We start from the raw sequence: 12330 nt of genomic DNA, 5'->3' as shown, positions 1-12330 counted from the left end.
AAACCTACTTGTGAATTGATGAAAAACAACTTGGGAAACAAATCATGTATTTTACTCAAAACTACGCTATCAAACCCACCAGATCCATGACAATGAGTACCGCCAACCTCGCATAATAGGTTAAATATCTTTCACAAAATGGGATATGTGTATGCGTAAGCGTATTGCACATGTATATGTCCAAAGAACGACGATTGACGGTTCGCCGGTGGGAATTTTAGGTTTCTGTTTCTGTTTCTGTTTCTGTCGAGGTGGGCGCAGTCGCGTCCCATTGCGCGGATCATTACTTTAACATCAAAAACGTCCAAACCAATATTTGGTGAGGGATACAGTATAAAAAAAAAGGCGCAAAATAGTTAATCGAGTATGGAAGAGCGTTTCAGTTGGGTTGGTTAGGGAGAGGGAAACGCCAGGTATAGAACAAGAAGATAAAGTGGGGAAAAGAAGACATGCACAAGAAGATTTTCAAAATCATGGGCAAGGTAGAAAGAAAAAAAGAAAAGAAAAAAAAATTAGTAACATGTGTGAAAAAAAGGGGGTGCGGAGGGAGATCCAAGCGTAGGTTGCCTCTTACAGTGTCACCAGAACCACGACGGCAACCAGCACGGCGAAGAAGGAGCCCTTCATGACACGCTCGCTCTGGGAGGGAGCGGCGTTCTTGTTGCTGGCCCCCGAGGAGCCGGTGCCCTGGCTGAAGCCGCCGGAGCTGCTGGAGTCGCTGGAGCCGCTCGATGCAGAGCCGGAGCTGGAGCCAGTGCTGCTGCTGCTGCTGTTGCCACCCTGAGAGTTACCGGGCACATTCGCAGAGCCACCGTTGCCCGAGGGAATGGTGTTGGCGCCGCTGCTGGTCTTGTTGGCGCCGCCCGAAGCGGAAGTGCTGGCACCGAGATCCATGTTCAGACCGGTGGCGCCGAACGAGGCGAGCACAGTCTTGTTGTCGGTGATGCGGACGGAGCTTTCCAGACCGTCGTTGTTGGTGAAGATGTAGGACTTGCTGCCCTTGATGTCGGCGCCCTTAGGGGGGTCGTAGCACTCGACGGTGATCTCTGCAAAGCTGGCCGAGAAGTAGCCGTCCTTCTTAATGTCCTCACTGTCCCAGTTGATCTGTCCACCGGCCCAGCTGATGGTACCCGGGGCGTTGCTGGCTTGACCGGCAGGCCACAGGGACAGCTGCATTCTGGAGGGGGTCTGGGGGTACTGATAGCGGTTGCTGGTCTTGTTGAAGGTAGATTCACGGGTCAGGGTTCTCTTCACCTCACCGTCCACGGACCAGGTAAGAGCGTCGGGCTTCCAGTCAATGCTGTACTCGTGCCATTCGCCGAAAGTGTCACCACCAGGCACCGATGCGTTTGCGCCGTTGTTGTCTGTAAATATAAGAAAGGGAAAAGTGATTAGCATATCTGATGCTCATGCTTTTCAAGGCTTTTTTTGTGATCAACACTTACAGTCGAGGACACCCTGGAAGTAGAAGTTGGTCTGAACGTTGGTCAGATCAGCACCAACGAACTCGTAGTCGATTTCGTCCTTGGTGTCGGACATCAGGATGAAACCGGTAACCACACCAGCGCCACGGCTGCTCTTGACCTTGGCCGTGATCTTGCCGTACCAGAGATAGTGGTTGTTCGCAATGAGAGTGCCGACGCTTTCCTTGGGCATGGTGAGGAGGAGGTTTCCATCTTCTATCTTGGGATAGCCGCTATAGACCCAGTCAGACTTTGAGGCATCGCCCAGGTACTTGGTGTTCTCGGCGAAGCCGTCGAGATTCGACCAGCCCTTGTAGGTCTTGCTCTGGCAGGTGGGTTCAGGGACACAGGAGTCGAGCGAGTGAGACATCAGAGGATCGCAACCACCCAAACAGTAAGCGCCAGTACCGCACTGGCCATACACTGGAAAGAAGAAAGATTAGAGAACAATTGAGCAAGAGACCCGGGGAGCGGGGAAGGGTTTGGTCCAACTTACGAGAGCAGCAAGGCCATTCTTCCGGACAGTGATTGTCTTGACTGCAAGAAGGAGGGTCGGACGCGGCGAAAGCCGTTGTCGCGGCCAGAGTGGCCAGATAGAGCGAAGAAGTGATGCGCACCATGGTGACTGATGATGTACAAGCGATCTGATATGTACAACGACGTCCAGATGGGGAAGGGGGATAAAACGTGTATAGAAAGAAGCAAAAATCAGGGTCACCAGAAGGCGAGAGAACGAGGGATCTGGGACGGTGGGGAGGGGGGAAAAGAGTCAGCAACGAGAACCAAAGAAGCTCTTCATTAAAAAGGTTACAAATATTGTTTTTGAACCGATTAATGGGGGAGAAGCGTACCAAGTATCGCAGTGGAACGGTGGACGGGAATATATGGATGGATGTGTCCGACAGGCAGACGAATATCAGTGCAATCGAAATGACGCACCAATCAACGAGAGGATAGTGTTAGAACTTCAATGAGCGAGAACCTGGAACGGCTGGAGGAGAGTAAATGATAGTCGATAGTTAGAGGAAAAGCGAGAGTCGGAGCAGAGACGGGGGAGTGGGAAAAAGAAAGTGTCGACAGTTCCGTAGAAAAGTAAGAAAGTAGTCTGGGGAAAACGAGCGTGATAATCTTTTCTTTTGTCTCTGTGGAGTTTCGGTTCTTTGTCAACCTTCTCCTGCTCACTACTTGATACTACAGTAGTAGAACAGTGATAATCATCCGTCGATCCAGGGAAGAAAAAGGAGAAGGTGATCAAGAAGTCGGGGGGCGGATTTTAATATGCCTAGTCAGTATCTAGTCATTGAACTAACTAACTCACAGTACTCACTATCCCGAGTAGTATTATTAGCTAGCCGGTCAGTGAGAGTTAGCCTGGTCCAGCTCATCCCCGGCTGCGAAAGCCAGTCCGCTGATTTGTTGTGTGCATGGCTTGGTAGTTGGTTCGTTGGACTTTGATGGCGTCGACCGTTTTCCATACAGATTACACAGCACGAGATGTCCAGGCCAAGTGACAACTAGATAGTAGTAGATACATAAGGTATGCAGTTGGGGATCAGGAGTTGGATCTGATGAGGATCCGCATTCAGTCATCCTACTTTAATCAGTTGTGGATGGTATAGATACTCTGTATCTCTGAGGATATCAAGATCAGGTGAAATACTTGAGGAATTCGCGGCCAGATATTACGGAGTAATATTAATTTTATTTTTATTTTTAATTTTTATTTTATTTTCTTTTCTTTTTTTCCGTTTGAATAAAAATCATTGATTTTTCCAGAACAGTCACACCCCACGACGTGATAATACGGAGTATGCCATACTCTGTCGAGCAACTGGAGCAGAACATAATTACCGAATGTAACCATACCGCTAGTACCAATGTCCCTGACCCACCCACACGCATCCAAAACTCAAAAGCGTTCATGAAATTTGAATGTTAAAAATTTTATGCCTGTTCTTTTTCGATGGTCCTTCCATATCTGTGACTATGACCCGGCTGAGTGTCTCGTGGAGCCGCAAACCGATTGGCGAACCGGTTACTAGCGGATTTTGAATTTGGATAGCGCTTATCGGTCAGGTAATAATAATACCCGAATATCCCAAAATACCACTTGACCCTGGACCTGATGGGAGTTCCATGAGGCCGGGATATTGACGGATATTGACTCGAAATCAACTATCGCTTATTCATGCATTATTCAACATCGACAGAGTACGTACTACGTCAGTACGTTGTGGTTTAATTTAAAAGAAATAAAAGAAAGAAAAGAAAAGAAAAACGATAGGTGGACGGGACTGTAGGAGACATCTGGCCACTCAGACACACAGACAGCGCTGTCTTACCTGCTATGTGGAACCATCGAGGGGCTCATCTTACTAGATACCCAGGTAGTACCTCGTATAGTACCGAGCACCTACGGAGTAAGTCCTAAGGTGCCTCAGAGTCTCTCAGTAGTATCCGGGCACAATCTGTGTCTTGAATCGATGAACTGCTCTAAGCCAATCAGACAAGTGATTTCTGAATTTCTAACATCTTTACATGTCTGATATCGTACGACATGAAACATTTCACTATTCAACATGATGCTTCTTCCTTGGTTGCTCTCCTCAATAGTCAATACTCGAGTCCCTAGTACTAAACTGTAGTGCTTCACCAAAAAAATAAAAATAAAAACAAGACCTGGTTTTAACTACGGAGTACAGAAGACTCCAAACAGGCACCCGAGCACCTCCTAATTGAGACACAGCCCCTATGTGAAATTGGGAATGCTCTTGGGTTCTCTTGGTGGGCTTTTTGGTACAGCAGCTGGGGACTTGGAATGCATTGGCAGTGCCAAAGAGAAAAGGAGACTCATGACTTACCTTGATACAGAGCACGCCGTATCTATAGCAAGTCCCTCGAGCTCGTTGACTCTGACAATACGATGGTTTGACACCTGAGCCTGAAGAATTATTTTTAGGTCTTGCCACTACAGAGTAGAGCTCATGCGCTTACTGGAATGCACCAAACTGCGAAGCGAAGCATTCGGCGAACAGAAGGAAATAGACGAAATAAATCAGGGACACTGACAAATTTTGAAGCGTCTGACTACTTTTATCGAGAATTATGAGGAAATACTCGAGTCTAGGTAACCATGAGGCACATGAGTAAAGTATTGGCCATCTGCCCCTTCATCAGGATTCAAGACCGGCTCAACATGAGACAGAACCCTGTCCAACAACCAAATCACCAGCTTAAGAGTATTTAAAAGTATCGCCCTCTACAATTTCTTCCGAGGTACCTATCTACTACCCAACCCTCAAGTTTGTACAACACTGTGGGAAGGCTTGAGTCCCAGCCAGAAAAAGAAAAAAAAAAAAAAACCCCCCCCCCCCCAAAAATATCGCAGAGGCTTCACCAACGGCTTCCATAATCCATCCTGTGACATTATCTCTTTACCTCCAGGCCATATTCCAACCACCGTCATCTTGACGCCATCTCGTCGATATCGGTTACACAAAACGGGCCCGACTCAATTGCATTGAGAAGTGACTGAGACACGGGATGATCGCTCCCTCATGTTGATACAGACCAACCAGGCTTTGGTATCACGTGACCTAGTATCAGGTGATCCAGATCACCTGATCCTGGATTATGTGACCTAACTAGCAACAGGAGGGATACCTTAACTCCTATATAGCCTATACTTAGATAAATAGATAATTAATAGATATATTTTTATTCTTACTATAATATAGTTATAATCCTTCCCTATTAATAGGTTATAAGCCTAGATTACTCCTTATAAAACTTTATATTACTCTTTTACTCTATTTAACGATGAAACAGTTAGCCAGCGGCCAAAAACAGCTACACTTGACGCCGTTTTGCGAGTCCAACTAACGCTCGACGCCCTTGGCGTCACAAAGCCGTATTGTCTCCGTTACGGTGCAGCGAAAGCTTTCAATGACAGCCGTGAGTTTTCTTACCTTGTTCCAGGGTGGATATAACTGCGTCCATACTAACGCGACCATCTTCTGACGAACAGCGGACGTTACCAACGAGCTCCAAAACGTGATGTTGCAGCATGCTAGCATCAACACTTTTGTCAAACACTATAGTGTGGGCATCCACGTTGACGCTCAGGCGATTGTTCGGGGGCTGCCGGCCCAAAAAAAACTGATGCGGTTTGCAGCATCCATGAGCCGATCAATTGACCCCCGTCGACCTTACAAATTAGAGGACACTAGCATTGTCAGCAAAGTTCCAAAGGTATCCGAGATGCAGAAGAAAGTCATCGAAAGAAAAAAATCTCGGGCGCAGAAGAAGCAAGCTTTCGAAATAGCAGAACAGGACTTCCAGCGAAAATTTGGTGATTACCTACAACAAAAGAAGTTGAAACAGGAACTCCGAGGCCCCACTCGTCGGGCACTCGACGCTGTAGAGCGGTGGGAGAGAAAGTACCTGCGCGCGACCCAAAGGCATAGTCGGGCACAGCGGGTGGCTCGGAATGAGTGGCAACGACAACGTAACCGCTTGGTGCGTGAGAATCTGGAACGATATAAGAATGAGCAGCCGGTCATTGACAGTGAGAGGCAACTCGCTGGAAAAGTGGTGGATGAAGAGGTGATGGGTGCTCTGGAGCGGACAGGATATATGACCCCTCAGCATATGACATTGATCGACACCCTCTTGACCATGCCAGGCCCGACTGTCGAAAAGGAGTATCAACGTCGGATTGCTGCAATCAATGCGATTATCACTTTCTGTGATGTGGAAGAGGGTTCACCCACAAAGCGACCGAAAATGACCCAGAAACGTCGCGGTACAGATGACTTGCCTTCTTCCCCCGCCTCGAAAAGGCAAGAATGCCCCTTACCTAATGACAGAAAGACCACACTTTCCCTTGCAATTGCGTCTGTTTGCATTAAAGCTCAACATCAGCGGCCGACGATTTGTTTCCTTTGCCTTGGGAATCCTTGTTTACCAGATCATCAGCGAGTCAAAAGCTTTCACACCCCTGGATCCCTCGGTCGTCACTTTGTTGACATTCACGTCATGCCATATCCGAAAGATATGCAGGTCAAATGCAGCATCTGCAGGAAAGACTTAGAGAGTAAATCCGCATTGATGAACCATGCTGAGAGAGTGCATGGAACTGTATCACGTCGGCCGTTGTCTGCCCTTGGCCCAATTTAGATTTCTAGGTGTGCACCTCCAGCCTGACCGTTTGTACTCCAACCTGTTGCTTTTTTGTCCTTACACTGCGTATCAAGGGCTGGTCCCACAACACCTGATACACTTGCTCGTACTTTAGTTACATAGTTCTCTCGTCATGTTAAAGTAATATGCAAGCAAAGCTTCAATAAGCTAAGGTATGAATCAATCCCGGACAAGCGAAATAGCGAAGTCCCCTTAGCTCGCAGTTTCGAAATGCGCTTGAGGAAGAGGTCTTTACCCGCCAGTCACATGTGTCGAATTTGTGCCAATAAGAACGATCATTTGCCAAATCTGAAACAGATGTTTCAAGGCAGATAGCAGAGTCCTTCTGAAAAGAAAGCACATATTAAACAAAGTTTCAGGAGACTAAAAATAGGTAATACAAATAGAATAGAACAATTAAAAGCAATGAGAAGAGATTTAATATAAATACAGCGCCGACATAGCATCGAGTAAAAAGGTCAGCTCCAGCATGCTTCCTCATATATGGCCTACCTCCATCCAGGACGCAGATGTATGTTTCTTCGTTCTGCTCACGGCTTACGTCACCACAGACATGGAATCAGTACAGAATGTTTGAATCAGGACAGCAGCGAATTTGATTTGACCTTAGTAGCAAACAATTTCGACATCTAAGGTTTGAGAGTTAACAATGAAAGGTTGATCAGTACAGATGGTTCGAGACTTTGCCTTGCTCTTGCGGAAAAAAAAAAAAAAAAAAAAAAAAAAAAAAGAACATCAAATCTTTGAAATCAATCTGAAAATGAAGACCACCATTTCAATTATTTCTGTCTATGCCAGATAAATGTACTCTATATCAAGTTGGGGTCGTGAAACGCAGTCTTGACGAAACCCGCTCTATAATGACGATATTTCAGGCAACCCGGACAGTCTGAAAAGTATATAAGAGATTTCCTGACTTTTGTTTGCGAACCAGGTAGGCCTTAGAAGAGAAACTCCCGCCGGTATAGGATACTACATTCGTGATACTAGGATTGAGTGCGCGGTCGGAAGTCAAAATTGGCGCGTGCTTGGGGTTCGACGACAGTTGAGAAGTCGTGGTCTTTTGGATGGAAGCCCGGCCCACTGGGGAGCTATCCTATCTCTATATGCCTGGTTACCTGTATAAGATCGTGATCATTTATAGTAATCCTCTGTATCTCGTCGGACAGATCTCTGAGGGGCAGAGCATTCTTTAAATTGGACCACGAGGATTATATGTTGAAAGACAATCTCAGGCAGCAACATCGCGATTAGCTCAAACAAATCTCCACGTCATATTTGCTCCTACCATTCTGATAGTGTGGATGCTTGCTGCAGTTGCAGTATATTATACCTATTGTTGTTCCCGGCGCGATGCCGCTAATACACATGGTAAACACCCCACAAGTTCGGGACGCCAACTAATGCCAAACTTACTGAGCTTCAGAGTCCTTAGTTAGGTTAGATTCCTTTCATCCAATCATAATCCATTTTCTGCAGTAATGGGATCAGGACCGCAAGTGGGAAGCAGAATGAAATGGGAGAAGATAGGTTTTACCATATTGATGTTCCGTAATGTGAGAAAGAAATCACTGTAGCATCATCCTGGATTTTACTGTTGCCTATAGTAAAGTGTTATAGGCTGAGTATAATAAGCTCTACTCTTTGAGATGCGGATACATAAGCAATGTACGTTCGCTTTGAATTCGACAATGTACCCAGTTTAGGCAATATAGGTTGTCTTAGCGACCGCCGCTGGCGTTCATTTTCTGTATTATTTTCTATTGGGTCTGATGAATGCGGCGGCGAGTCTATTAGCACAGATCAGTGCTTGTCTTCGGTCATTATTGATCGAGATAAGCCGCTTTCTTATAGAGCAGCTTTAAGCTATAGAAATAGCCATCGCGAACGATAGAAGCTCCTCGGCCACTTCATACCGACTAACAGACTTCTCAAGAGGGTAGTAGCGATACAGCAGCAGCGTGGGACCGGATTTACGCCGATAAAAACCAGAGTCAAAACATACCATTCACCTTCGCTTACTCATAGTTATAAGTTAGGGTAGTAGCAAGAGATCGCCGGCGTCGAATAGCGGCGAGCTACTACATTAAAGGCGAGACTCTCTTTTGTCGGACAGAATCTGAATGAGAAGGTAGATGAGAATGTGTGTGGGAGACGCATTTCTTCCGTTTTATTGACCCGATCTTTAGCCAGGGAAGTACTCATATATAGATACCTGGGAATATAGACTGGCCGATGATACTGCGCAAATTGGCCTGTGTTGTCCTTTTATAACAATCATTTGTCTTTGAAAGCCTCCGTTATGCGACTGGTGTCTCCTCAGGAAATTAAGACGCCTCAGATGACCGGTGATCATTTATGTCCTCGTATTCTTATAGGCTGGTATTGTACAGGAGCAAACATGAAGATCTCTTCTCTCTGCCGCAGAGATGCACTGTATTTCCTATATAAGCATTGTGGAACATGTGTTATGTCTGAATCCCCTCCCTCTGTCCATTCGGATTACCTCTGTCAAACATAAGCATCTGCGCTATGGAAGCAACAGCCCCCTACCTGGAACATCCACCCAAACGCAAGCGTGAATCGTCCTTGAGTCAATCTGGTCCTGCTAACGAAAGCAGAGGCGCAAAACCCATAGAGTCACCTAATCAAGATTCCACACAGGTATGTGAAGAAGCAAGTGCTGCAGGAACCCAAGAACGCCATACTCATTATACTTCCACAGCCGGAACCTCCCACCAATGATGAGAAAGTGCTATCAGTCATGGAGTCTTTCAGACCCTTGGCCCGTGAGCTGGAACGATTGGACGAGAAGGACCCCATTCTAGCTGCCCAGGCAGCACGCCTCGTAGCCCTCTACCGGCGCTTGTGGGAGTCCTACGTCGCCAAGAATGCTGAAAGTCAGCGCCTCGACAAAGAAAACCAGCAGCTCAAGAACGCCAATGCCAGCCTCTCTGATAAGAACCAGCAGGCAGAACACCATTTTTTGGAATATAATGTCCTGCTTTCCCATTACAAGGAAGCACACCAGAAGATCGAAAATGGTATCAACGGGGTCTTGGAAGGTTTGAAGGGGTCCCTAGTCGACTCTGCAGATGCTGCCCATCAGAAGCAAGATGGTTGAAAGTAACCTGGACAACCATGTGAGGGGCGGCATTGAGCGGATGTTCGGCGGTGCAAGTGGTACCGAATCTACAGCGTGCGAAATAAGGCTTTGTGTGGGTACTTTCTTGATTCCCATATCAAACATACCCATCAATCCATCCTTCAGTGTCTAGCGTTGATTGCAACACAGTCCTTCAGAAATTGTGTAGTCTCTCCCCTCCTTATCTGTTTACTCCGACGCATAGCTTGTTAACTGGGCGTCTGCATCTGCAAATGCGTAATTCCTCAATCCATTCCGACCGGCTCAGCCACCTTCCCCTACTGTCAAACGATCAACACCACTAAGCATATGTATTCCGTACCACTGCTCGCGCTTGCTGAATGTTGGATGTTCCTCTCGGAGGATGTTCCATCGGAAGAAGAGGTAAAAAGCCAGGTGCCCCATCGGGCAGCGTTGCACATGGCGATAGCGTGCCGCAATGCCGTACTCAAGTCGGTTCAGTTGATTTGTCTTTCCATTGTTCATGAATATCATAGGACAGGCCATGGGCCCTTCGTGCTCTAGCTCCATGCCGAAGAGATCGGGTAATTGAGCTGCACGAATATTCTCCCCTCTGAGCAGCATCGTGTGGCTGAACAAGAAATTAATCGCCGTAATAACTCTATTGTCACTGGCAATAACCGCTTAGGATCATCAGCAGCAGCCTCCCATCCCTCCCAGCAGAAGTGTATAACGTCGGCCATCTGCTCTGTGTTATAGCCATCCTGCAACGTGCTAAGTGCACGGTCCTTGAACTCTTCCTTCTTCCTAGAGGCCTCCTTAGCTAGGTTTGACCTGAGTAATAATTTTAGGGCCTCGCTTCGCACAGGCGGTTCCTTGACCGGGCGTGATGGACTGCTATACTGAAAGTTCCAGAGACTCATGATTGCGGACACCTCCCCTTCTACTGTTCTCTTTGAGATAGTGGGAATAATAGAATCTCCATTGTCATTAGTACGAGCTCGCTTCTTTATCCGCGTGCCTTCAGCTGGCCGGCCGATGATTTTCGTGTTAATGTACAGCAGGAGCTTGTCGTTGCTAACAAGCTCCCCGTCCACGAATTGCATCTCGGTACACCATTCCTACATAGTCTCTAAGGATTAGCGTCTCCATAGCAGAGGCAGAGGGAAGGGGCAGGGGGACCTTCCACCACTTCTGCCCATGAGCGTACACTTTGGTGGTGTGATCAGGCCGAGTCGTATGCCCTTCTTGAAGCACCCTCTCACTTACAGCAGCATACTGCGCGGCATGGTTGGTGAACTGCTGATGCTGTGTACGATCCATTAGATAAATAGCAGGAAATGAGGCTATGTTATAGCGCATCCACAGAAGAGCTTAACTATAATAAAATTTTGGTCCCTTGCTCACGCGAGGGAATGGCGCGGACGTAGTACCCCGCGCAATTACAGTGAGCGGCCCCTGATCCCTGTCAGCGATAGCCACTTATTGAAAGGCTTGGCGATTTCTGCATAGTAACCCGAGAAATTACTGGGCGGCTACCACCCCAAGATATGTCTAGGATATTGAAACGAACACTTCGCTCTCGCACCTATAAACGACGAACGCCGGACAGCGCATTTTTGCAATCTTGCAATAAATTTTATATATCCATATATACATACATATAAACCAGTATCTCTCAGATTAGTTGATAATAGCGGTGTAACTTTACTCCGTACATCTGTAGAGGGTGTGTGCCCTAGGTAATATTATGGCTATAGACGCATACTCTTACGGCAGTATCACTGAGAGAAAAAAGTAAAAGAATATACAAAGTATCACTTTGTTCGCTGAATATTACCAATCGCTTATTCATTGCTCTTCATCCTTCTTTACCATGCAAGGCAAACAGAGAAGGTAAAGGTTGTAAGCAATACTGTGGACAAGCCGTATATCCAACATCTGTCTACTAAGAATGTGAGACGGCCATCGCTCTCAGCCTCTAGAGCGAAAAAGTTGGTGCCGAAGAAGCTGCAGACCAAGCTTGCTGGCAGATAAAGCATAGTGACTATTGAGATAGCATACATCGAATTGCTGTCTCTTCTCGTGTCCTGTGCGATATCAGCATTCTTCCGAGCTATTTCTAGAGAAGTTAGACTATCGCGGGTGGCCGTGAGGTTATAAAGCTATAATTTTTAGCCCGAAGATTGGCACAGGCGTTTGGGCAAGTGTACCAGTTCAACAAGATTTTAAGCTCTTTGCTTACGATTTTTATATCTTCTCTTCCTATCTTCGCAGAGATGCTACAAATATAGGAAGGTACTCTTAATGCAGCTCTCGGTCTCGGCATCAAAGGCAAAGTTGGCCCCAAGAGATAAATACTCCTGGGTAAGCAAGTCGAGGTCCAAAAGAATCTTGCCTATCAATAAATAATCGTGTTCATTAGAGTGCTCTAGAGTGATTAAAGCTCGCAGGATTTTGTGTAAATCCTGAACTTGCTGTCCGAATCCATCAGCGGGCCTCGTCTTGATCAAAGTTCCATCCAAGAGTTGTGATTCAATTGCAAGTAGTTTATGGAAG

At 46.6% G+C, this 12330-nt stretch overlaps 5 protein-coding genes across 5 annotated transcripts, besides 5 other annotated features; 3 read left to right on the top strand and 2 right to left on the bottom strand.

Annotated features, from left to right (window-relative positions):
* Nucleotides 1-222: 222 nt before the first annotated feature.
* Nucleotides 223-247: a microsatellite.
* Nucleotides 248-570: 323 nt separating this feature from the next.
* utr2 (putative cell wall glucanase (Utr2)) lies at nt 571-2083 on the bottom strand (the record flags this gene model as incomplete). The annotated part of the gene is made up of 3 exons (XM_001272899.1): nt 571-1364; nt 1446-1886; nt 1960-2083. The coding sequence occupies 3 exons, from the start codon at nt 2081-2083 to the stop codon at nt 571-573; spliced, it is 1359 nt and encodes a 452-aa protein (XP_001272900.1).
* A 1075-nt stretch (nt 2084-3158) lies between these two features.
* Nucleotides 3159-3208: a microsatellite.
* Nucleotides 3164-3195: a microsatellite.
* A 2515-nt stretch (nt 3209-5723) lies between the features above and the next one.
* Nucleotides 5724-6555, top strand: ACLA_091710 (uncharacterized protein; the record flags this gene model as incomplete). The annotated part of the gene is made up of 2 exons (XM_001272898.1): nt 5724-6267; nt 6332-6555. 2 exons carry the CDS (start codon nt 5724-5726, stop codon nt 6553-6555), a joined length of 768 nt encoding a protein of 255 aa, XP_001272899.1.
* An 810-nt stretch (nt 6556-7365) lies between these two features.
* Nucleotides 7366-7398: a microsatellite.
* Nucleotides 7367-7395: a microsatellite.
* A 1799-nt stretch (nt 7399-9197) lies between the features above and the next one.
* Nucleotides 9198-9789, top strand: ACLA_091700 (uncharacterized protein; the record flags this gene model as incomplete). Its single annotated transcript, XM_001272897.1, has 2 exons — nt 9198-9329; nt 9391-9789. 2 exons carry the CDS (start codon nt 9198-9200, stop codon nt 9787-9789), a joined length of 531 nt encoding a protein of 176 aa, XP_001272898.1.
* Nucleotides 9790-10074: 285 nt separating this feature from the next.
* Nucleotides 10075-11060, bottom strand: ACLA_091690 (uncharacterized protein; the record flags this gene model as incomplete). Its single annotated transcript, XM_001272896.1, has 3 exons — nt 10075-10402; nt 10453-10605; nt 11041-11060. The coding sequence occupies 3 exons, from the start codon at nt 11058-11060 to the stop codon at nt 10075-10077; spliced, it is 501 nt and encodes a 166-aa protein (XP_001272897.1).
* Nucleotides 11061-11521: 461 nt separating this feature from the next.
* Nucleotides 11522-11808, top strand: ACLA_091680 (uncharacterized protein; the record flags this gene model as incomplete). The annotated part of the gene is made up of 2 exons (XM_001272895.1): nt 11522-11568; nt 11655-11808. 2 exons carry the CDS (start codon nt 11522-11524, stop codon nt 11806-11808), a joined length of 201 nt encoding a protein of 66 aa, XP_001272896.1.
* Nucleotides 11809-12330: the final 522 nt, after the last annotated feature.

The sequence above is a fragment of the Aspergillus clavatus genome, genomic scaffold (assembly GCF_000002715.2).
Source record: "Aspergillus clavatus NRRL 1 1099423829798 genomic scaffold, whole genome shotgun sequence".
Classification (NCBI taxonomy): Eukaryota; Fungi; Ascomycota; class Eurotiomycetes; order Eurotiales; family Aspergillaceae; genus Aspergillus; species Aspergillus clavatus.
This window is presented reverse-complemented; position numbering and strand designations above follow the sequence as displayed.